We start from the raw sequence: 26,355 nt of genomic DNA, 5'->3' as shown, positions 1-26,355 counted from the left end.
ATAACAACACTTTCCTGCTCTCTTTAGGCCAAATCTCACGTACAAAATGGCATTCAGGGTTCTCACCGCCAAACGATTTCGGAGTTTTGTTTTGACCAGACTCATTTGGCTAAATACACGTTCAATGTCCGCGTTTAAATGCGGCAATGTTAAAATAGACATTGCAAACTGACATAAATCACCGAAGGGGTTATTATTAGCTGCATCCTTATATTGCTTGACTTCATTCCAAAACTCTACAGTGGAATTCATTATTCCCATTTAATGTGAACTATGTTTCTCCATTGAGACACCAGTTTTTCAATGGATATCATTTTTGTTAGTTAAAAAATTGGTTTTTTACTATTTTCGTGTTTCTGTAAAAATAAGCCAGATAAATATGCTATATGCTAAAAGCATAATAATTATGCTAAACATGGAGTAATTATGCCAAATTTAGCATATAATATGCTAACTTGGCCAACACTGGTCTTGAAGAAGCCCGTATGAAGGAGGAAAAACAGATACCGGCAGCCACATGCGAGCCAAGTTACACAAAAATGAATCAAAGAAACAAACTGGAGGTCTAGCACAGTGAAATGATAACTTTACAATAGCGGATCGATAGGCGTAACTACCGATGATATTATACCAATTTCCCGAACACGGTTGCCGTGATAATGTCCAGGCCGATGTCGGTAACGCAATAAATCAGAATCGATATACACTGGCGCATCTCTCTATGAATTTTTGACACTAAAATGAGTTAATGTACATGAGGTAAGCTGGTACAGAATCAATGATCGCATCTTAGGTGAATTAATTGAGTCTGTGGATGATATATACAGGGTCTCCAATAAGAGGTGTTATTTTGAATAGCCCGCTATTTCGGTAGATGTTACTTTTGAATCTGTCATTTTTTGACATTTGACAAGTAGAAACTACGCCATTAATAAAAATGGAACGATACACGCTTCAACAACGCATTGAAATAATTAAAATTCACTTGAGTGAATCAAATGCAAATCATCTTCAGTGATGAGGCCCATTTCCACCTCGGTGGCTTCGTCCACAAGCAAAATTGTCGCATCTGGGGCTCGGAAAACCCAAGAGTTATTGTTGAAAAGCCTCTCTATCCTCAACGTGTGACTGTTTGGTGCGATTTATGGTCCGGCGGAGTCATTGGACCTTACTTTTTCGAAAATGAGGCTGGAGCAACAGTTACGGTGAATGGATTGCGCTATCGAGAGATGATTAATGATTTTTTATGGCCGGAATTGGATGGTATTGATCTGGACAACGTTTAATTTCAACAAGACGGCGCTACGTGCCACACAAGCAACGAAACCATTGATCTTTTACGATTGAATATCAAAATAACACCTCTTATTGGAAAACCCTGTAGTTAGTTCACCCTCATTCATTAATAAGCCATTTATTTTGCGTAACGAACGACATTATCCAAAAAGTTACGCATATTGACAGCTTTTCCAACACCTCGGGGGCCGTATCTATTCGCCTCTATTCTGACCGTGCTTGCAAATACCGCTAACTAACCATAGATGATGTAGTACGTCAATATCGTCTAGCTTTATCGAACGTCCATGATTTCATGAAGCCAACATCAACTGTGAACGGGTGTCTGTCAAGTTTTGCAGTAGTGCACCTGTGCACAAGTGATCAATTCTGCTAGCTCCTTATAGCAGGCTCCATTGAAATACCTGTGGAACAGACTCAGCGTGCCTACATTGTGTCTGTGTATTAGAGTTGGTAATCGGTCTGTTAACAACAGATCATCAATCAGCCCTGCTTTGCACAGAATCAGAATTTATTATTTAGTTATAAAATTTAACATTTTAAAACTACTATAAAGATATTGCATTACCTACATACTAGTATTAGGACTTCACAACATTGAGACATAACCAACGAAAAACTGCAAGACCTTTGTCTTCCTTAACATTCAAATGGAGTTCATCGAACGTTTTAAAATATTTATAATAAATATTGTTTTGTGTTTCCCATAAATTTGTCTTAGGAAGTCTAAAATCGTTGCAACTTCTCGTAGGATAGCCATAGACTGTACTATTAATACTAACACTCTTTAACATATAATCTGATAACATTACTAGGGTATTATAGACTAAACGTGGCCACACACTTATTGAATATTGAGTTGGCATTGCATTGTTTTTATCCTAGTATATCTGCTACTACACAATATATATTTAATAATTATGCAGAGGCAGCTTCATACTCTAAAATTGATTCACTGAGTGTATGGAGGCATCATAAGGATGCACTATTCCTGTATAAAGTAGTTAACAATAATATTCAATGCCCAGAGTTGCTAAACAAGATTCAATTCAATGTACCTGCGCGTTCAACACGCTCTTGTATCCTGTTCAGGGTGGATCAATGCAAAACGAACTCTATGCAGAATTGTTGCCTGAACAGACTATGCAATAATTACAATAGCGTATTATCCAAGGTGGATATTTTCAGTTGTGAACCTACCAAATACAAGAGGTGTATAAAAGAATATTTCTCTGATGGTTTGTGAATAATATTATGTCTCTATTGTTTATATTTCTATTAGGATTTGATTTATATCTACAACCCCTCTCCATGGCTATAAATGTTTTGTTTTGTAAATTTTTCATTTTATATAATCTTTTATTTTGTATAAATTATTAAATTCATATTCCTTTCTTACAAATTTAATTTACTTATTCCTTATTATTATGCTGTCTCAGTAGAGGCAAAGTCACAAGGAGGAAATCCATAATTGGTTTTATTTTGGCTATATGTCCAAACTGAAATAAATGTAAACTGTCGATTTCCCAAAAATTAATAAATAAATAAATATAGACCTCATGCCTCTGTTCTGAATTATTTCTATTCTTTTGACTTGTGTTTTATTGCTTAAAAAAATGACACTTGTGCAGTAATTCATGTGGGATGCTACAGTGGTGTTGTAGACCAATTTCCTTGTTTTAGGGTATAATTATCTTATTTTGTGACTCAAACACAGTTGGGTTTTTATTTATTTTAACTCTGTATTTATATTATTTGCAGGGAGATCAACGGGGTAATGGTGTGCTACAAGGTGGGGGGTGGTTCGGCCAACGGCTCCCCCTTCCACGAGCCCGGCAGCCTCATACTGGCGTCTCCGCTGCGCCAAAACGAAGGCACCAACGGCGATAGCAACTATGAGAACATCTCTCTCCCCAATGGTCACTTTACACCAGAAAATAAAAGGTTAAAAACACTAACCGCCGTTGTTCCCAACATTTCGAACGATCAATCTCAGGGTCCGATCAGCCAAGTGATTTATTCAGTAACATTCGATTCGCCTGTTTCCAAACATATTTACTGTTGATTATCTTATCTTATCCCACTTTCATAAACAATAAAATGACATCAAAGTTAAAACTTTCAATGCTAAATTAGCATTGAAGAATTAATTATTGTATTTATTATTAATGCATATATTTTTTAAGTACTGTAATACGTAAACCGATATTTAATATTTAAGCGTATGAAATATGTTAAAAATAAAGTATTAGCTTGACTTTAATGCCACCGTGCCTTGGCCTCGCAAATATGTTTCACTCTGTTGACACTTTTTATAACCAGTCATTTACTGAGGCAAGCTTAATCCAGTAGTTTGGCTTCCTTAAATTGGTTGATCACTCAGTTGTCACTTTTCCGTTGGAAAGAGCATAGTTGTGCGTTTGAGCAGTGTTGAGCCAAAATTTCGGCTCAGTAGTTGATCAGTAGGATTGGGAAGAACGGCCGTAAGTTTTGTCTTTCCCGTATCCAAGATGGCAATAGACATTACCTAACATAGCAGGACCTGTACAGTACGCTAGGTTTGAGAGACTATTTTAACTCCGCCAAGCCAGAGCTGGTCACTTAACCCTAGATAACCAACATTGTTATTAATAATAATAATAATATCTTTATTTAGGAAAGTTTACACATTACAACTATAAATACATATAATGGTGTACATTGATTTGTAACTTTTATTTTTAAGATTATAAAATTAACAGAAAAATACAAACATAATATTGTGAAGGTAAAAAAAAATATAAGTACAGTTGAGGTTTCTCAAACACCGCCTCACTAGGCTAGCCTGTGTTGAGGCAGAATTTTTCGTGTTAGTTCCTAATACCTTTAAATGGTGACCGGATAAATCATCACAATGATAATTCATCACATCTTTAAAAAGTTATATAACGTCATGGAAAGTGGTGAAACAAAAAATTTACTAACTGGGTAAAGTAGGTTAGGTAAGGTTAAAAAAAAAAAATTTTCATTGTTTCTAATGACTTTATATAACTTTTTAAAAGTGTGTTGAATTGTCACTATGTTGAGTTATCATGGAACCCTTTAAACATACCTAATAAAAATTTTACAGCATTGACATTTTTGGTAATAACCTAAAGAAATATCGATATGAAGTAATGCGTACGATCAATTATTAATATGAGAGTATGGAATGTATCGGGAGCATCTCCTATCCTCTTCCTATTTTCCTCTTCCTCTCCCCTTCCTTTAACACCAAATTAATTTTAAGAAACTAAAACTTCATTTCTAATGCACTTTAACATAACTTTAACACAGAAACTTCTGTGGCTTGACTTCAGTTAACTTGTATATTTATATCTATCACTGTATATTATATAAAAGCTGTTTGTTTCTTACTAAATAAATAAATTAAGATGTATTCGCTCAATAATGTGGTGACTTCAATAACTGCAAATTTGGGTGAATGCACCGGTGAAGGCCCTATTCTTATTTTTGATCCAAGTTTTTACATCGCACTGTTAATATGCTGTCTGGAAGAATGTTCTAGAGTCTTGTCGCAAAGTATTTAAAGTTTCGTTGACCAAACGTAGTATGTGTTATCGGTATTTGTAGTAAGTTTTTGTTGTTGCTTCGAGTGCATCGTGTATTTGAACTTTTTTCGTAGTAATTATGTATATTTGAGTATTGATGAGTTAGGATAGTTTTTGCATATAGCTGCCGAACATCAAACACATTCATAATATTAAAAATTAGATTCGAGTCTGTAATTATAGGTAGCCTCAAAATTACTTTTCAAATTGTTTTCTGAGCCTTATGATTGGGTCTAGTGCAGTTGAAGTACCACCTCCCCATGCTATGATACTACACTCAAGTATATTGTACTTCAGTAATCATTAATTCCCGTACTATCAGCCCTGCACTATTATCATTCAATTCATGTTCCTAATGGAGTCACGCGAACTAAAAATATCTTTCACTGCAACAATAAGTAACCAATATGCAGAAGTAAATAAAGAAAAATATGCTAACCCGTAGTAAACCAAGCGACTTTTTGATGATCATTTTTAGAATAATAATAATATTTAGATGATTTGTATTGCGACGTTTTTGTGCAAAATCACCTCAAGGGCGCTGTTCAAATATATAATACATTTCTACAATGATCTATGTTACTACTAACTATACAGGGTGTATCGGCACGTACCTGACAAACTTTAACCAGCTTTTCCTTAGCACATTTGGAGTAAAAAATGTTATGGGCACTTTGCTGTCCGGTAACATTTTTTTTCAATTAAAAACATAAATTATAAAAAAATCCACACTCCGTCACTGTCATTGGCATTGTTTCTCGTGTTCAACAGCTGTTATTAGCAAGTATGTCAAAAAGCGTCTTCGCTCTTTCGCACACACTAAATAATAATAGTTAAAAATGAGACGAATGGTGCCATGCCATTTCGTTGTGATTGTAAAAGCGCGCCAATGTAGGTACATACGTATATCATTCAACGAAACTCGAATAAAATATTGCCAGATGGGTTTTCAAACTGTGACAAAGGATAAAACATTGGTGACATGTGGTGAAAATATGAATGGTAAATTTTTTATTAAAAAAAATGTTACCGGATAGCAAAGTGCCCATAACATTTTTTACTCCAAATGTGCTAAGGAATAGCTGGTTAAAGTTTGTCGGGTACGTGCCGATACACCCTGTATATGAAGATAATATACAGTACAATACTTACCTGGTAGGTCACTTAAGATTAACACTTCATTAACATTAACTTATTGTTTATTAGCGAAAATTAGATACAGGATTTAAGGCGATGCCATACGTAGTAATGCAAAATTATGTGTTTTTGGTTTGAAAATTTGGTCGCCTAGAAATGTTTCAGATGCTTTAATTAAATACTGCGAGTAAAATATATCTTTGGCCTTTGAAATAATCGAGTATTTTTTAGATAAGTCTTTTTATAAGCCCAGAAAAAAATAATGTAAAGGCCTATGAAAACTGCTTTAAAGTTCAAAATCTCCTACTTACGAACCCATTTTCGGTTATGATTTTATTGTATAATGTGGCAAATTAAGTCATTTATAAAATGATTGAAAAAAAATTAAATATTTATGCCTGAACATCCACAAAATAAAATAAAAGGCACTTTTTGGCCATGTTTTTTTCTTGCATAAATCAAAACAGGCGGATGGTGTTAAGCGGGAATTTAAACCTTATCGCCATCTACGTAAGGGTTGTTATTGATAGCGGCTCAATTTAAAATATTACACGACGTAGTGCATCGCCTTAAGACATAATTGGAAAATTAGATATAACTGGACTTTCTCTCAGGAATGGTATATTTAATTTAAGGGTTATGACAGCTTAAAAGGGTAAGTTTTTAGTTTAGACCTGAATTCTGTTGGACTTGTTATGGATCTTAGTTCCGGAGGGAGTTTATTCCAAGCCTTCGGCCCAGATACTCCGAAAACGCGATCACCAAACTTAGTATTTGGCTTGCACTTAGGTTCCATCAGTCTGCCTACAGCTGATGATGTTGCTGATCTAAGAGTCAAGTCCTATTTTTTATTGTTTTATATTTTGTAAAATCATACACTTGCCCTAACATATCAATCTGGGCAAAGCCAGCCCTGAGCTAAACGGCTCCTGGTACTAGTAAAAACCTCAAGGGCGATGTATTAGGTGCTAGGTACTATCAGCGCCTTGGCTCTTTGGTGTCTTGGCAAGCTGGCGCCCGGATCGGAGCGCTATTGCGCCTGTACAGAGCCGGCCCTGAAACTGGGTATCATTTCCACTAGCTTGAGGCAAACCACGCGACCATATTTTTGACACCGGGAGAGTTTGAGAATGGTATGAATAATCTACATCAGTCGTACGTTGGACGCTGAAGAGCGCACATTGAAGTAACCAGTTCCTGCGCAGAAAAGTAAAGTTTGCTAAAGTAAGGCAAAGGTTTGCAGCGCAGTCAACTGTGGGACTTTTCTGCGCAGGATCTGGATGTTCGTTTTTAAACGAACTGACTATCTAGTATCTACGTTAAAAGATTCCAGAAAACGTCAAACTCTCAAATGTTCCGAAAATCCAGCTGTTTCTTCTGTAAATTCTACTCACTAATCTGTAAATTCATTCAACCGAACAGGCTTGGTTTTTAATTGTTCAGATTATTCTGAAAGAAGCGAAAAAGGCGAATACTGGATCTATCGCCATGCAGCTGTATAATGTTTAATTAGCCCCGCGCGTCCTGAACTTTTCTAATAGATTTATTGTTTTCAGAAGGGCCCCACCAGAACGCCCTCCCAAGAAGACCTCCGCTCTTCTGGTGGCCGAACTGAACCGGCTCAATTTGCAGGAAACCAAGAACAGTCCTTCATCCGGGCAAAAGGTACACGAGACATCTTCACACTTACTTCTTTGTGCAGCAGTTTTAGTTTGTTAATTGCCCAATCACACAACAGCTGTCACGCAAAAGGGTAACTGGATCAACAGAATATGATAAAAGAGAACATAACAAAACAGAACACCAGTTCTCGAGTTCAACTTTAGCTCGGCTGTGGAACGATTTGCCGGCCTCTGTGTTTCCTTCCCCCTATAACATGATTATTCACTACTTCCTCACCTGAAAAAGACCCTCCACACAGCATCCGCAAAGATGCATAGACCATGAGATAAAAAACATGATAAAACAGAACACAAAAAACAGAATATGACATAACATGACAGAACTTGACAAAACATAACAGAACTTGACATGCACAATACATGGCAAAATTATTATTATGATAACAGTACAATATATGACAACAGAATAGCGGCCAAATATTATTATTATGACAACAGAACATGATAACAGAACCAGAGATGTGCTTTATTTCAAATAAATCCATTTCAAATGGAAATACAAAATGCAAAATGGGTATTTTCCATTTTGCATTTTAAATGCTTTTCTAAAAACCATTTTGCATTTTGCATTTTAAATGCTTTTCTCAATGCATTTTCCATTTTAAATGCTTTTTTGCAACATTTTTCCTACTATCTCCACTCATCTTTTTTTCATAAGCCCCAAATATCAGTCGGTCCTCAACCTCGCTATGAGAGATAATTTACATTTGTCAAGTTGCTCCCTGGTAGAAGCCCTGGCAATTGAGTGATACCATTACAAAAAATACTGATTCAAATACTGAACATGGGGCCATGACGCTATAATATTAAATGATAGATAGCAGTTTCTATGTTTTTACGTTGGCAACATTAGTCCCGCGCAAATTTTTTGTGGTTTCATAATCTGTAGTCGTGGTGTTTTTGGATTTACCATCATGTAATATGTTTGTTCTACATTGATGTCCATTATTAAATGACAAAATTGGTTAAAAATTCTATAATTATTTTAATTGTTTGACCTGAGAAACCATTTTGCATTTTCAATGCATTTTGAAAATAGGTATTTTGTATTTTGCATTTGAAATGCCTTTCTAAAAACCATTTTGCATTTTGCATTTTCAAATGGAAAAGTTTTGACCCATTTCCATTTCAAATGGTTTTGGGTACCCATTTTGCACATCTCTGAACAGAACACAAAAAAACAGACCAAGATATAAAAGAACAATGCATGACATAACACGACAAAACAGAATAATACATGACAACACAATATAACAGAACAAAACATGACATAACAGAACAATTGAACAACAAACCTGAACATTTAAAAAAGTTAATTTTTGCCATCAAAACTAAATTAATCAGTGGCTGAGTTGACAAATGCATTGAGTGCCCACCAAAGCATCATGGGTGCAATTCCTCTGCTGAATAAATCCCCCATCATTACACAAGCAACGTCTTCCGCTTATAATGATGGTATATAATATTTGTCTTTCAATAAAAAAGGATTTGCTCTGCTGTCAATTATTTATCTAAATAACCCTTTCTCTACGTCTGTCCATTAATAATAAGTGATTTATTATTTTCCCCAGCAATACCCGAAGCTGAGCGAGTCGCCGTCCCACCACGACTACGAGTCCCTGAGCCCCTCCTACCTGCAACCGTCGCGCCCCGCGCCGCCCGCGCCCCTCCGCGCGCGCCCCGCTCCCCCCCTGCCCCCGCAGCACCACACGCTGGCCACGCACTGCTGGAGCGGCGTGGAGGGCGTCCCCTTCGTGCTTAACAGCCGGCTGGGGGGCATGGCTGGCGCTAACAAGGTAATTGACATATATTTATAATCTGCGGCAAACCACAATTTTAATGTACAAATTTAATGTACTTAATTTTTGTTTATCTATTTTTCTTCAATGAGAACCATATTGAAGAAAAATAGATACACAAAAATTAAGAACATGTTGAAGGAGTTAAATATCTTGTCATTGAAACAAATTATTTACTTTAATACCATATTTTTAATCTACAAGATAATCAATGGCCATACGTCTAGTGAATTCCTAAGAAAAATTGATAAACTACAGAACAAACACACACATGAGACGAGGAAAAGAAATGAATTGAGACTCCCCTTCAGGAAAAAACACAGAGTCAAAAGTCATTGATGTACGGAGCGTTGAAGATATTTGGAGAGCTACCAGAAGAAATAAAATCAGAAGAAAACATAAAAACATTTAAAATTAAACTACGAAAATATGTGATTGATTCATTTTAAATGTGTTACTATAATTATATGTATATAAGGATAGTATTAGGACATAGATGACTATGTACCTACTTAAAATACCGCAATAAACAATAAACAACAAAATAACTCTAAAAGTTTGAGAACCTTGTTGTCCTGGGATTATGTAATAACAATTTTAAAACATTACTATCGAAATAACATAACCATAATAAGTGTTTTATTATCTTCCTTTTTTGTTACAAATTGACATAATGTTATCCTCACTGGGATCTCCCGTGCTGAGCATTTCATTTACATATTATTAAAATTTGGTAGTATGGATTTGATTGTGTGTTTTTTTTTTATTGATTATAAATATACCAGCTGTACTCCGCCACGCGTTGCTGTGGTTCAGTCTGTCTGTGCAAATAGAGAAATAATAATACTTTTTGCTTCTACGTCCAACAGATTGTACTGTTTTTCAAAAAAAGCATGTTTTTACCTGTCACAGGTGACATCTATATAATATGATATACATTGAAGAATTTACCATTGTTTATTGGCCGTACTGCCAACCCCAGATTTTGGGTCGCTACGGTAGCCAAACCTGCAATTGAACCACCGAATCTCAGACTTCAAATCGAAGTAATAAATCATTCTTTGCACGACAGTCCAGATCTGTGGGCAACCTCTTGGCTGACGACCGACGAATCCGCTCGCTAATTTCGTCATTATTTAAAAAGTGGAGACTACATCCATGGATATTGGAAATCAGAAGACATCTGCTCATCCTGGACATATCACATGAAAAGAGCTTATGACAAGGCTCCTGCTCTCTCAAGGAAGGTTTATTTTTGTCGGACATCCTGGCTTCCACCGCCGAATCCTGCACACCGCGGAGTTTGACTTCAACATCGTTACGAATTTGCACAGTATCGCATTATAATTACTACTAGGAAACAAACCCTATTTTTGCCAGACAGTATTCAATCTTAGGATGTCATTGTTTACAGATGCAGTTGCATTTGAGTACTCATGGCTCTTTAGATGTCTATATTGTTGTCCTATACTATGATATTAAACTATACAAAAAAAACCCACTCTCATTCAAAACTCAAAACAATATTAATCTCAAATAAAAGGGTGGATACACAATATAGGGAAATCATAAATAGATAATATATTGACACCAAATACAGACTGAAACTGAAACCACTCAACTGAACAAAAAAACACCATGTAATATATAAATAAAAATGTAAATGTTCGTTTGTTCAAAATCTTAAATCTCCCAAAGTTCTTCACGGATTGCTTTGAAATTTTAACACAACTTTGCATTCGAATACGCGTGTGTTTTTAAGTTTGAATTTGCCGCGTTACCGACAAGTTAGTTGGTGGCCCACTAGATGTCACTGCGGACAGCTTTGACATTAGCGAATTAAAGCGAGATATGAAAGTAAAAGGGTCATCATTATTTCATTAAATACACCGAATACACCTGAATATAATATCTCACATTATTAAGAAACCTGAAATAAGGGCTTTAAATGTTGTTTCTTTTGTTTTTACAGGTGAGTGAATCTTTCGTTAACAGATAATGTGATGGTTAAGAGTTGTAAATACATATTGTTAATAAATCTTTTGTTTTTACAGGTGAGTGAATCTTTCGTTAACAGATAATGTGATGGTTAAGAGTTGTAAATACGTATTGTTAATAAATCTTTTGTTTTTACAGAGAAACGCAATTATGCCTTTGTTTTAAAATTATAGTTTTAGATTATAGAAATTAGCAAGTGGATTCGTCGGTCGTCAGCCAAGAGGTTGCCCACAGATCTGGACTGTTGTGCAAAGAATGATTTAATACTTCGATTTGAAGTCTGTGATTCGGTGGTTCAGTCGCAGGTTTGGCTAACGTAGCGACCCAAAATCCGCGGTTGGCAATACATACAGCCAATGGTAAATCCTTCAATGATGGAGGTGCCAAACACCGTAACCATGGATAAGAGTATATCTAAAAGGATCTACACATCTTCTTACAAAATCCTTAATGTAACAACCTTGCCATTACAGTATATATACAGGAACACTGTACGATTTTTTAAAAATTAGATATTGATATTTTTTGGGTTATTATGCCGTGTTGCGCTTCCTTCTTCTATAGCCAATGTTTCGGACAGCGTTACAGTGTCCATCATCAGAGCAGATGTATAGATTATAGTGTGTGTTTATGTATGGATTGTCCCTGATTCTCAGCGGCCGGGAGGTGATCTCCGGCCATTTAGTCGATATGTATATCTCTCTCACTTTGGTTTATATAATTTTATGCTATGTACACATGTATTGTCATGCTCGGCGGTTTGGCTCAATCGAACATGTTTACTTGGAATTATGTTCGTTGTTGCGTCCACACGCTCGACACAAGACACCATATATACAGGGTGTCCGGAAACTCGTAGTACAAGCGGGAAACTGGTGAATCTACATCACATTTGGAGTCGATTTTGTAGTATATTTTTTTTTGATTTGAGCTTTCGTTATCGAGTAAATCGAGTTTGAAGTTGATTTTTTTTTTTTTTTTTTTTTTTTTTTTAATCAAATTCTTATAAATTATTACTGAAGATCAAAGTACCCAACTAATTAAAACTATTTGAAAGTAAAACAAATGAAGAAACTCGGATTTGAAGCATTATTTTGAAATCATCCTTCATTTAACCCGGTGTATTCATAAAATATTTCTGCTCTGCAGGGTTAAAACATCTGTTGTTCAACCCTAAACACCAGAAAAAAATTTAACCCTAAAATAGCAGAAAAATATTTTTTTTTGGTTTTTTTTTTTTTTTTTTTGAAAATGCTCAAATCAAAAAACTTTATGTTTTTTTGGGTTCCCCATGTGGTGTAGATTCTCCAGTTTCCCGCTTGTACTATGAGTTTCCGGACACCGTGTATATACCACCAAGAGGCTCATTCAAATTGTAAATTTCTGTCGACCGTCGAGCAAGAATTACAGTCCTTCAATCTTTTTCGCATCAAACAACAAAGCATCGAGCGAGACGGTACACACCTTGAGACCAACTACACAATCTGACTACTTATTAAATTAATGATTTATTTTATTTTCAGATACAATTTCCCGTGATCAAAAAGAAGAGCATGTTTCAACTGGACCAAGAGTACGGCTACAGTTTCATGCTGGAAAGGCAGACGTAAAAGATCACACCATAATATGTAAAAATATTGCTTTACTTGTGAGATTATAATCCTTAACAATGTATTTTAAAGATTGACATCAATGTATGTAATTGATTATTTAAAATGATGTACAATTGATTATTTAAAATGGTGTATAATTGATTATTTAAAATGATGTACAATTGATTATTTAAATGATGTACAATTGATTATTTAAATGATGTACAATTGATTATTTAAAATGATGTACGTTTGCATGAAATTCGATATGGTTGACGATGACGGTAATATTAATAATATTATTGTATTTGTGATATGAAGTATAAGAATATATTTTGTAGTCGGTCTTCTGATTAGAATTGTGAAAATATTGAAAATTTGAAAGTAATACAGGCATATTATGTTAACTTGTAGTGATAAGTTATGACATATGAATACAGTTTCTTGTGTATCTTTATCAACTATTATATTGCATATAAAAGTTTGTTAATAATCCGTATGAGAGAGTGTTGTGCGTAGTCGGCGTTCAACCGGTAATATTCCTCGACATAAAATAAATTCTGTCGTGTTTTATTTTTTTTATTAACACACTTCCGGCGGGAGGGATAGTTCTACCTTTTATGCCGGCTGCTTGAATGGCGGGAAAGGCGTACAATTATTTAAGATAAAGTGATGTTTATAAGACAAGGTTTTTTTTTTATCGGACATCAGAAGGTGCGGGTTCAATTCCCGTCGGCGGCATTTATTTTTACTCGGGAGATATTTTCAACTTGTATGGATATTTCAGGCGATTAATTATTGCTTATAGTAATTTGTAATCTGATGCGATACAAGTCTCACATTTTGTTTATCTTCTTATCTTTTGTGTGGAAGAGTATTTAATCAAAGAAAATTTAACTAAACCCATATGTGAAGAATGGGTAATACGATCAATACACTTATGTCACTGGAGATGCGGGAATCTTTTTAATTCTAATGATTGTGCGAAAGTGCAAACCAATTTTTTTTGTAATGCAATACAATACATATTTTATACATAAATCATCACTAAATGGCATACATTGACATTAACTTCAGTTTATGGAGTTTTATTACAGAGTAGGTTTTAATTTCAGACAGTAATTTTATAGTTAGGGTGTGGTGACCAGTGGCGGCTCGAGACTTTTGGGTGTTCTAGAGTGCTAATATTACAAAAATGGATTATTGATGTTGTTGTAGCCGAAAACGATTTTTTATTTTTTTCGATAATTCGATTTTTTTTGTGAAGATTTTCAAAAAATCGTCGTCAGCTATAACAACATCAATAATGACATTTTTTGTAAAATTAGCAATCTAGAACACCCAAAAGTCGTGAGCCGCCACTGTTGGTGATTAAAGGGTTTTCCAATAAGAGGTGTTATTTTGATATTCAAAGAAAAATGCCATTTTTTAATATAAAAGATCGAATGTTTATTTCATTATAAAGAGGAAGGTATGCCGTTAATAGTGAAAAATAACATCAGTCAAATGACCACCACGACCAAACCTACAGGTCCATATCATTTTCATGAAATTTTCCATAACCAAATCGCAAAGTGGCTGCCTTATGTCCTCGATAGCCTCTCGAATTCCATCTTTGAGGTCTTGAATCGACGCTGGGCTGTTGGCGTAGACCTTCTCTTTCACGTGGCCTCAAAGGAAGAAGTCGCAAGGTGTTAAATCACAAGATCTCGGTGGCCAATTGTGTGATCACCTCTTCGAGAGATAACACGGTCCGGAAACTTTTCCCGTAAAAGATCAATGGTTTCGTTGCTTGTGTGGCACGTAGCGCCGTCTTGTTGAAAGTAAACGTTGTCCAGATCAATACCATCCAATTCCGGCTATAAAAAATCATTAATTCCTTAATTAATATTCAAAATAACACCTCTTATTGGAAAACCCTGTACTATGTAAAAAAATTAATTCAAATATTAACTTTCATTGATGCATTGATCTAATATGTTTACGCAACATAATTCACGGCCATCTTGATATTGCATTATGTCTTAGCAATATTGAAATAAATTTTCCCAATTCTCATTGTTTAAGATACTACAGCATAATATGTTTCACCTGAATACATTCAAAAATAATATCACCATCTGACTCAAATGTGTCGACTATATAATAAGATTGAGTGTGCTGAAGTAGACATTTTCGTCTATAATTTGTATGGATTCAGAAAAAAATTTCAGCTATTGCAAAAAAATATATTGCACTGATTATATTATGTATTACTTGCGTCTCTATTTGTGTCTGTTATTTTTTCTGTACTTTCATATAATTTTGTATTTTTATTTTGTTTATTAAAAGTTAAATTAATTTATCCTGTCTGAGTAGATTTAATTGTAATTGTTGTACCTATTTGTATAATAACTGAGTTGTTATAACTGGATTGTTCTCATGTAAGAGAGATTGTCTGTAAAAACCCAGTATAAATAAATAAATAATATTAATTATTTTCAAAGATAATAGAGGTTTAAATCAAAATCAATTTTCTCAAACGAGACCCTATTTTTTCCCGCTTGGAGTGTGTTAATGAAGTTATTTTGAATGAGAATGTCTCCTATTTAATTTTTAATGAAAATGTATTATATTTAAAGGATTGATGACGACACTAATATTTGTGAAATAATTGTATTAACAGTTATGAACTGTCAAAGTGAAATTAGGTAAAACATATGCAATTGTGTCTCATAATTTAAATGGCAGTGCCGTGACTTCACACGCTCAAATATCAACATTCTGAAGACTTTATATTATCTTCGGAACTTTCCTAAATTTCTGAAAGTTCCGTCCTCTCATTAATATGATCATTTGTCACATGAGAATGGCTGGTTCCTACAACTCGTTTTTAAGTTCAACAGCTCTGCGTTTCGTACGTCCCACAACACGGGTCTCTCCAAGACCCATGATCACTCCTTCATCTCCTCAAAAAGAACCGAAGAAGGCTCAGAAACCTTGGAAGACGGCTGTGGAACCAAGAGACCAGTGACAACCCTGGTGATTAAAATCAACTCCACACAGCAATCCCAAAGATGATATAAGCCCTGAGGGAAATTATTTTCCTCGGTGCCTCCTGTGTGGAGTTAATGTAAAAAAAAAAATAATAATTTGTTCAATGATTTTACCCAAAATGTGAGGTAAAAGTGTGCTTACTTTGTGTTTTGTGTATTTGACAGTCAATTTATTTTTCATATCGAATTCACTATAGAGGTTGTGCAGTATGTAAGCAATATCACATTTAAATTAATAAATTTGTTTACTTTTAGGAAGCAAAATATGTTGAAAAGTTATTATCCATTTTTCTTTTTATTAAATTTAAGAATTCCTCAAAACAAAATAATCATCGATAAGTTTTGCAAATCTCTTTATTATAATTTTTTTTTTATGTGAAACTGCATAAGATTCCCAACTGCTCCCTGCCGTCTAGAGCCAGTGAGACTATGGCATCCCCAATTGTGGTACATTATACAGCTGGGGAAGTGGAGAGGGGAAAGAGTTGTGCGAGAGGAATGTTGCGAAATATCCAACTGTTCAGATCTGGTAAAAACAACAGGACTAAAGTCATTTGAAGCAATGTTTCAATTCTCAATGTTGGTCTTTCGCCGGGGCGATACTGAGAGTAGCTATACCATGCAAAATTTCATCATTCTTGGATTAAAAACTGTTTGTTGATTTGTATTTTGAAAACCCATAAAACCCGATGTTGCTTGAAATGCAGTGTTTGGTGACCACATCTGAATAGCCAGGTACATCCCCACCTTCCTTTTTCCCATCTCCTTCCCCTCCCCACCACCTTCAGCCTCACAACATTACGCAATTGTGGACGACATAGTCTCACTGGCTTCAGACGGTTCGGAGCAGTTGGGACTCTTATGCGGTTTCACATTAAAAAATAAATGTACAAAGTTGTTTTTGTGAATTGATTGTAAAACTTCCAAACTCGAGTACCTATAACTAACAAAACATTTGTCAAAAAAATGTTATGATTAATATTTGTGCCAAAAATAACAATTCTTGTGTACCTAACCAATCTAACTTCCATTTTAAATGCTTTTTTTATTTACAAATTGTAAATTGGTTTTACCGACCTGTCGCATTCATTATTAAATAAAATATAATATATCCTTTATTTAACTTAACCACTCAGAACATTAGAACGTCAAAAGACGTAAATATGATAATAGCGGCCAAGACATTAGAACGTCTTTTCACGTAAACGCGCGAGATTTTACAAAAATCGATTTATTTCCATCACTAGTATACGGATTGCCATGATTTAAAAAACAGAGTATCGATAATGAATAACGCTACGCGTCTGTATTCGACAATATCTATGGAACGTAGAACTGCATTATCTAAGCCGATTGAATCTGTCATCTTGTTCGTTCATAATTTATTGCGTTTCTAAATAATTTATTAAAAATATTTTAGTTTGGACGGTTAATATTTTGAGGTGACTAATAGTTTTTAATTATATTTCTTCAATATATAAAGTGTTATTTCTTTATGATACTCAGAAAAAAGTACATTTTTCACGGCTTTGAAATAATGGTTATCGATTCTTACATATTTTTGACGTTTTCCTAAAATGTATATTTAGAAACGCAAATATTTACGTATAACAACACAATGCGATAGTGGATTTCATAATCTTTCCAAAACATTTTTTAGAATGAGGCTACGTTTCCCAAAACGTGAGTTATGATGCTTTTAGCAAAACTCGTAAATAACACAAATTATCACGTTTTGACAGTTCTCAAAGGAACACATAGTAAATAAATGTCTTTGTCTGAGAGGTTAAGCCCTGCGTTTGCAGTGTTGAAGAATTGAGCAAACACGCATGGTACAAAGCACTGCAATTGCAGAGTCAATCTTATACATTCATTTTGCCTTTGGATGTTATTTCTACTGAGTTTGTTAAAGAGAATAATCAAAATGTCACTTAATCAAGTATGGTATTATCTACATGTTGAGCACCATAATAATGATTATTGGGCAAATGTTATTTTATTACGGTCTTTTTAGTTTTCGATAACGACTCACGTTTAATCCCTCAGGCCTGCCAGAAAGTCGAAAGAGAATTTGTCTGTATTTCCGCTCCAATAAAAACAAATCCAAATAAATGGAGTATTTCTGAATGTATCCGAAAACTAAAAACTGTTTAAGAAATGTAATGAAATACCCTTTCAAATTTTATTGTTAGAAATAAACATATAATCATTTAAATATTTTTAAATCAAACATTAAAAAGTTTTAAAAATGGCTCACCTAAGTTTTTTTCATCTAAACATTGAACTAATATTACTAATGAAGAAAAAAATACATGTTTTACTAGACAAATGTATTACAAACATTATTGCCAACTCGCTTTATTGTCGTTTAATACAAAAATACTTAATAAAATAATTCACAAAAATTTTTGGCTCAAATTGCTGTCGGAACTTTTGGTTTCATATATGTGTACATTTTAATTATGTTGTAGTCAATTTCTATATTTGAATATAAAGCTTGGTGTTTTCTGTTCCTAAAACAAATTTGGCTGAGGGGTTGAGTTTTAAAGAACAATGCCTTGTGCATAATAATTATAAATGAATTAATAATATGTTAAAACTTGTATTACTTCTTGAGAATAATGGGCGTTTTACGCAATGCTTTTTTTCATACTGTTTTCCATACGGAAACTATATCCGTACCCATATGAAAATTTTTTTTTACACAATCTTTATTTTCATACTCCCATATTTTATTATGAAATCATGTGTTTTGAGATGACCGTGAAGATGAAAGTAATGTTAACATCGTCGATCATAGAAACAAACGGAGATATGGCATGGAAGCATGCCGATTGTCGCTGAGATGCGACCAAACGGCACGGATTAACAAAGCGACGGAGACAATAAAACACACTGTGCGTGCAATTTCATACTAATTCATGGCCTATCTTTCTTGTTTCTATTATCTATGTTGTATGCAATATAATATATATAATGCATAATCGATAAAAAGTGTAACTATATGTACCGATATCATAATTTAATTAATAAGTATTATTATAATCTGGTCGAAAGTAAGACTTACTTACACATGAAAGTATTAATATTCCGAGTGTGTTGAAATGAATTTGTTCGCAAACTTCAATTTCTTTGTCAATTTAATTAAAAATACTAATTTCAGTTGTGCCTCTGTCTGTATCTCCGGTTCAATGAACTCTAGAACTTTTGATTTGAATTTAAGCTTCATTTTCAAAATTGGAACTGATTTGTCGGGAATTCAGACTATTCCCATTAATGTATAGTCGATTCTGCTTAATTGAGACACATCGGACCCAAAATTTTCTACCAAATAGCGATGTTTAAGGTAGGTAAAAAAATCTACGCATATTATGTACATGAGTTCTTTCGAATGCGTTTTTAAACTTTATTGAATTTAAAAAAATATATTTAATCACACAAAATTAATAATTATGTGCTAAAAATTAAATAATCAAAGATACATACAAATAAATAAAAAAAATCATGAACAAACAATAACATTTTATAATAACAGTGCCCCAAAAAATTACTTCTTGAAATGTCAGAGGACGGTGAAAAGTCGACGTGTGCAAAGTCTATCGAATTACTGCCGAATGAACTCAGAACTCCTGTGGGGCATCCCCTCCCCATAAAAATTTGTTTACTTAAAAACGTTTTGAATTGACCTCAGATTAGATTTTATCCAAATTAAATGGAATAATATCGTGGATAACGAAAGAAAATTAGTTTTATTTTCTATATTTGGTTTCTGTTCTTTTGGGTTTTGGTTCAAATAATCGGCTGTCTGATAAACCGGCATACCATTTAAGCGGAATCGACTGTATTATATTTAGATGAGACAAAATTGGTTCCACCTAAAATGCTCTAACGCCGAGCGACCGGAAACTACCTAATCGGGTCCCCGCGCACTGCTACTCGTGTGATAATAGTGAAAACACTTTTCAAACAGATATTAGTACGCTATAGCGCCTCTATGACTATCCCGCGATTTTTCACGGGCCTGCACGTAAAAAATATGTAGTGGTACAGTAAAATGTAATGCATTATATTTGTCACAAATAATATAAGTAATAAGCCTGAATATCTCTACTAATATCAACTAATTATATAAAAACAACATATTATTGCAACTGACTTCATAAAAAATAATATAATGTTGTTCCTCGGTAGGGGAAATATCAATAACTACATATACCTATCTATTATTGTAGATATTTGTTAGCCAAATTATTGTTTTTGAAATTGACTGAATGTAAATTCATATTTGAAATGATCTGTTTGATTATATTTGACAGCTGTCAAATATGGAATATTGACTGTTGAATTTAAAATTGTAATGTTTTCTCTTGCGTGATTATATCTGACAGTTGTCAGGTATAGAATATTGACTGTTGAATTCAAAATTGTAATGTGTTCCATTGCGTGATTATATCTGACAGTTGTCAAATATAGAATATTGACTGTTGAATTAAACATTATTTTTTGTTTGATTATATCTGAATAATGTAGAATATTGACTGTTGAATTCAAAATGTATGATTTGTTCTTTTTGGTTGTATCCAACAGCCGTCCTGTACATTGAGTTATATATAAATAGAGTCTACATTCCTTGCAAAATTCGGATAAAATATTGTTCCCGTGCGGGAAGTAGGAAGGGTGGTCCGGCGGCTATTGATGTCGCCCGAATCCTTCCGACCGCGAACGAACTCAACGAACGGACCAACGGCGCACCAACTTCAAGTGCTTCTTGAGTTTTTTAACATTAAAAAGTCAATTTATATTTCTTCTGATTATGGTAAAACCCTGTTTGGATGAAAGGTTATACCATTCCTTTGCCTGTCGTTTCCAGTACGTCTTGTACAATATCTCAGCGTGCATCATTTTGAAGTTATCGCCGGAGACCCGTGCCCGGCAAGCGCTTGTAACCGACTGAAGCTCGTGGTTTCTCACAGCGGACAATTAACCGATGTTTGTGACCCATACTTCGAACGCCAATGTTAGCTCTATCTATATACCTCAATGGTCCTATATGGAATATTGACTATTGAATTCAAAATTGTAATGTGTTCTCTTGTGTGATTATATCTGACAGCTGTCAAATGTGGAATATCGACAGTTGAATTCAACATTCTTTTGTTTGATATTGATACTGACAGCTGTCAAATGTGGAATATTGACTTTTGAATTCAAAGTTTGTAATGTGTTCTTTTATTTGATTATATAATATATCTGTATTATTTCAAGGCAAAGAATAATATTGACTGTCGTTGAATACAAAACTTAATATGTATTTAAAATGCAATGTTTGAATTCAAAGCAAAATATTATGATGATGTTGGTTATAAAATATTGTCAAATGTATTAGAACTCATCGCAAAAGACGTGTTTTAGCTGGAGATTGCCTTAGAAAGTGGGAAGATTGTGCCTCATTGTAGCTGTGAATTATTTTCTTCCGATTCCAATATTTTTTTTCCTCGGAAAGAATATAATATACGTGAGAACAGATTGTCAAGTACGTGTGTATATAAAGGGTGTCCTCATAAAAGTGCCAGATTTTAATTACTTGTAATAATAATTATTTAATTTTCACAATAAGTTTATCAGTAATTGGAATTGTTTTACATTTAAAATAAGTTAATCCTTTCTTCTCTCCAAATAAGAATCTAATCGAGCTTTAAAATGGTTTATACAGGGTTTTCCAATAAGAGGTGTTATTTTGATATTCAATTGTAAAAGATCAATGGTTTCGTTGCTTGTGTGGCACGTAGCGCCGTCTTGTTGAAAGTAAATGTTGTCTAGATCAATACCATCCAATTCCAGCCATAAAAAATCATTAATCATCTCTCGATAGCGCAATCCATTCACCGTAACTGTTGCTCCAGCCTCATTTTCAAAAAAGTAAGGTCCAATGACTCCGCCGGACCATAAACCGCACCAAATAGTCACACGTTGAAGATAGAGAGGCTTTTCAACAATAACTCTTGGGTTTTCCGAGCCCCAGATGCAACAATTTTGCTTGTTGACGAAGCCACCGAGGTGGAAATGGGCCTCATCACTCAAGATGATTTGCATTTGATTCACTCAAGTGAATTTTAATAATTTCAATGCATTGTTGAAGCGTGTATCGTTCCATTTTTATTAATGGCGTAGTTTCTACTTGTCAAATGTCAAAAAATGACAGCTTCAAAAGTAACATCTACCGAAATAGCGGGGTATTCAAAATAACACCTCTTATTGGAAAACCCTGTATTAGTATAATCATATATTAGTAGAATCGATGATATGTTGTCGAAGTTTCTTTCATGCTGCCAATACTCTATTTGCAAGGAAGTGTTTCTTTGAAGGATTGGATGCAAAAGGCGTTTTATTAAATGTTTTTAATGTCCATGAAGATTTATATTTTTGCTGGTGAAGATTTCTTGGATGCCAGGGTAACTATAATGTCCAGATAAAATATTAAAAGTCGCAATCAAGTCACCACTTTCTCTTCTTTTTTCTTATGTTGGTAATCTTAGTTCCTTAAGTCTATCATTCTTATTGCCGGTCTTGAAATGGGTTTAGCAGTCTTTGATGAGCTGGACCGCTGATTTCGGAAAGCTTTAGCACTCTTGTGCGGAATTCATATAAAAAATTAAATACAGCACTTTTATCAGAATATCCTCTAGTTAGTCTTGCGAATAAAGTTTAGTGCAATAATGTTGAAAGGTTTGGTGTTTGACGGTTGTTAGGTTAGAAAATGTTTTTATTTGTAGATCCTTTGTAGAAACTTTGGTTCTATTCTTAATACATATTATAAAATCCTTGTCCATTATTTTGACTGTAGCAATATTTATTATTATTCATTACTATTTGAAATTGACTGGTTTATATCGCGAGATGAAAGAATATGTGTTTAGAGTGTGATGTTTGACATTCTATTCTCTCTGCAGTGGTGAACATTAAAAAAATCAACCCTTAAAAAAACAATTTTTTTTTACTATAATACATCTATTTTTATTAATAGATATATTTAAATATTTTTTTTTTAATTTTGCTTTTACTGAGGATTGAACCTTCCTCCCCAGGGACTGTAGTCGACCGTGCTAACAACTGAACAAAATCCCGCTTGGTTAGGATCGACATTTATTTAGTATATTAACTGCCTATATATTTGACGGTATATTTGACGGCCGGCGTGGTCTAGTGGTATACGCTTTTGACTACAGATCCGAAGGTCGCGGGTTCGAACCCGGCGTGCGCAAATAAATTTTATTTGATTAATTTGTGTTATTTCACAATTAATTAATTTAAAATAATATATAGTATATTTGCGGCACGTTCCAGAGTGGAAGATACTCTCAGTATCGCCCTGGTGTAAGACCACCATTCAGAATTGAAACGTTGCTTGAAATGGCTTTAGCCGTGTTTGGTGACCAGATCTGAATAGCCAGGTACTTCCCCACCTTCCTCTCCCCCATCTCCCTCCCCTCCCCAATACCCTCAGCCTCACATCATACCCCAATTGGGGATGCCATAGTCTCACTGGCTCCAGACGGGAGCAGTTGGGACTCTTGTGCGGTAATACTGTAAAAAAAAAAAAAAAAAACTGCTATAAAGTCACCCGATTTCAGAGGAATACGTATATGTCCGCGTGTGTTTGCGTGATTGCCACCAAAAGTTGATAGAATGCATTGTCATCGACACAGAGTCTATCTGCCGAGTTTCAGCTCGATCGGATGTCGGGAAGTAGATTAATTTCTACTTCAATGATTTGTATTCATCAATTCACAAAGCAGTTCAGACTTTATGTGAATACCCCACAAGAGACCCATTTACCTGGATCCAGTAAGAGAATGGCATCCTTAGTTGGATATATTGGGGTGATACTAAGTGCATAGAGTGTAGAGAATCCAAAAAACTTGGCACCGAGTTTACACTTCGACGCATTTTAAAAGTAAATAAACAGTTGATAGTAATCCGTAGTTGATAGTAATAATAGTTCCCGTGAGCACTTAGGCCATTGGCCCATTGTGCTATATCCCATTTTACCTCATTCCTTTAACAGTCATCCGGTCCCTTTTATAAAGTTCACCAGGGTTGTTATTGGATATGTGGCTATGTCTTCTGGTTCCACTATGTGTCTTCCCAGGTCTCATCTCTCCTCTCCAATCCCCTTTGGTTCCGTGAAGGCCCCACAATGCCGACTCAATTTACTCCATAACAAAAGCTCAAATCATAAAAGTTCTCCGGCATAATCTATCGCTCCAATTCTTCGTCAACTATTTTGTTATGCCATACCATATTTGTATTTGCCACCGTTAAGTCATTTTTACCGCCTTTAGTATAATAACACGAATTCAACCTCATTTTTACATTCTTGCCTGCAATTTTTTTTAATTTTCTTAATGTCCTCATATAAAGTCTATCCAACAGTAGGTAGATTATATTATGTATAGTTATTGCTCAAAGGGGAGAAAGTCAGTACCAGCTGCAGGATTCAAAAGAGATTTTTTTACAATGTATTGTTATTAAAATCTATATTTAACAGGGTGTAACTCTAGAAAAGACAAATTGTATTCTAGCCATTGCTTCAATGAGTAATTTCAGTTAAAAGTGTTTTATTTTTACTTTTTCACGAGAGTCCCTATGGCATCACCAATTGGGGTATGTTGTCAGGCTAAAGAGAAAGAGATAGGAACGATGAAGGTGGGGAGGTTCCTGCCTATTCAGATTTGCCTACCAAACATGGCTAAAGCAACATTTAGAATTTAGACTCTTAATGGTATCCCTCATTCTGAAAAGTGCCTCAAATACACCATTAAAAATGCATATTTATGAGTACCACACAAGACTCCCAACGGCCGAGCCAGTGAGACTATGGCAACCCCAATCGGGGTATGTTGTGATGCTGAAGGTATTGGGGAAGAGGAAGGTGAGGAGTACCTGGATATTCAGATCAGATCACCACTGTGAAACGTGACTTGCACACGCTGGGATTCGAACCCGAAACCTCCACTCGACCACGGAGTCCAAATTAATTGATTTCAGATCATTTTGGGACCCACTTTAAATTGACATTTCTTTCTCCAATTAACTTATTGACGAATCTTGTTCATATAACATTGTCTTTTACAGCGTTACATTATATTATTTATAAACAGAAATAACTTGGTGAGAGTCAATATTATTATGTAAGACATTTAATAATGGAGTTATGTTGTTAATTATTAGATGATAATGATATTATAAACACTAATATTATGTAAACTTATAATGAGAGAATGAATCTGAAACGGAGAGTTGAATTTTTAGGTTAAATTTTTTTATTTATTTATTATTACGTTATTTTAATGATTGAATCCTAATTGTTAATTTTAAAATAATAATTAAATGTGTTTTGCCTTAGTCAATAAATTTTCTTGCATGTTATTTAAAATATACAATAATTATTTTTAATTTTACGATGCCATTTGATAATGTTTGTAGTCATATAATAAAGAAGAATGCAAGAGATGCAATGTGGGTGAGTTTCTTCGCTTAAACCCTCAGGCCTCTGGCATATTAACCGTTATATTTCTTAAAGAACCTGTCGTTAAGTTCGGAAAATTTGTGTGTATTTCCGCTTTGCAGTAAAATCCAAATAAATGGGATATTTCTGAATTTATCCGAAAACTAAAAATTGTTTTTGAAAGGTAATGAAAAATACACTTTCGAATTGTATTATTAGAAATACATGTAATTTTTTAAATATTAAATTTTTGAATGCTAACAAAAAAACAGTTTTTAAAATGGCTCTCCTTGCCTTTTTTGTCTAAATACTGAACTAAAATTACTGATAACAATAAAAAAACATGCCACCTCACTTTTTTGTCTTTTCATATTAAAAAAATTCTCAAATTGCGCTCGGAACCTTTGATTTCATAGAGGTGTATATTTAAATTATTTTGTGGTCAAGTTCTAGATTTGAATATAAAGCTTTGTGTTTTCTCTTTTTAACACTGTTTGAATCATATTTCTCACCATGACAGTAAAGCAGATACAATGATTTCTATTAGTCCGTGCTTTTCCCAAAAGCAAACAGATTGACTCAACGGTAATACCTGTTTGTTTCCAAAACTGAACAAATTAGCTTGAGAGGTTAAATTTCTAAATAAAAAAAAATGTTTCATCATTATGAAATTATCGTTTCGATCAAATATAATGGCGATGTATGATGTCAGCCAGTA

The 26,355-nt window shown here is 34.3% G+C and overlaps 1 protein-coding gene across 1 annotated transcript in view; it reads left to right on the top strand.

Annotated features, from left to right (window-relative positions):
- LOC149415065 (uncharacterized) overlaps positions 1-13,112 on the top strand; it is a 68,053-nt gene extending 54,941 nt beyond the window's left edge. The window contains exons 3-6 of the mRNA XM_089643349.1: positions 3,058-3,240; positions 7,580-7,688; positions 9,277-9,501; positions 13,026-13,112. Coding sequence (XP_089499475.1) covers positions 3,058-3,240; positions 7,580-7,688; positions 9,277-9,501; positions 13,026-13,112 — 604 coding nt within the window. The remainder of the gene's footprint in view (positions 1-3,057; positions 3,241-7,579; positions 7,689-9,276; positions 9,502-13,025) is intronic.
- Positions 13,113-26,355: the final 13,243 nt, after the last annotated feature.

The sequence above is a fragment of the Hesperophylax consimilis genome, chromosome 19 (assembly GCF_061612785.1).
Source record: "Hesperophylax consimilis isolate HC1 chromosome 19, BYU_Hcon_1.0, whole genome shotgun sequence".
Classification (NCBI taxonomy): Eukaryota; Metazoa; Arthropoda; class Insecta; order Trichoptera; family Limnephilidae; genus Hesperophylax; species Hesperophylax consimilis.
This window is presented reverse-complemented; position numbering and strand designations above follow the sequence as displayed.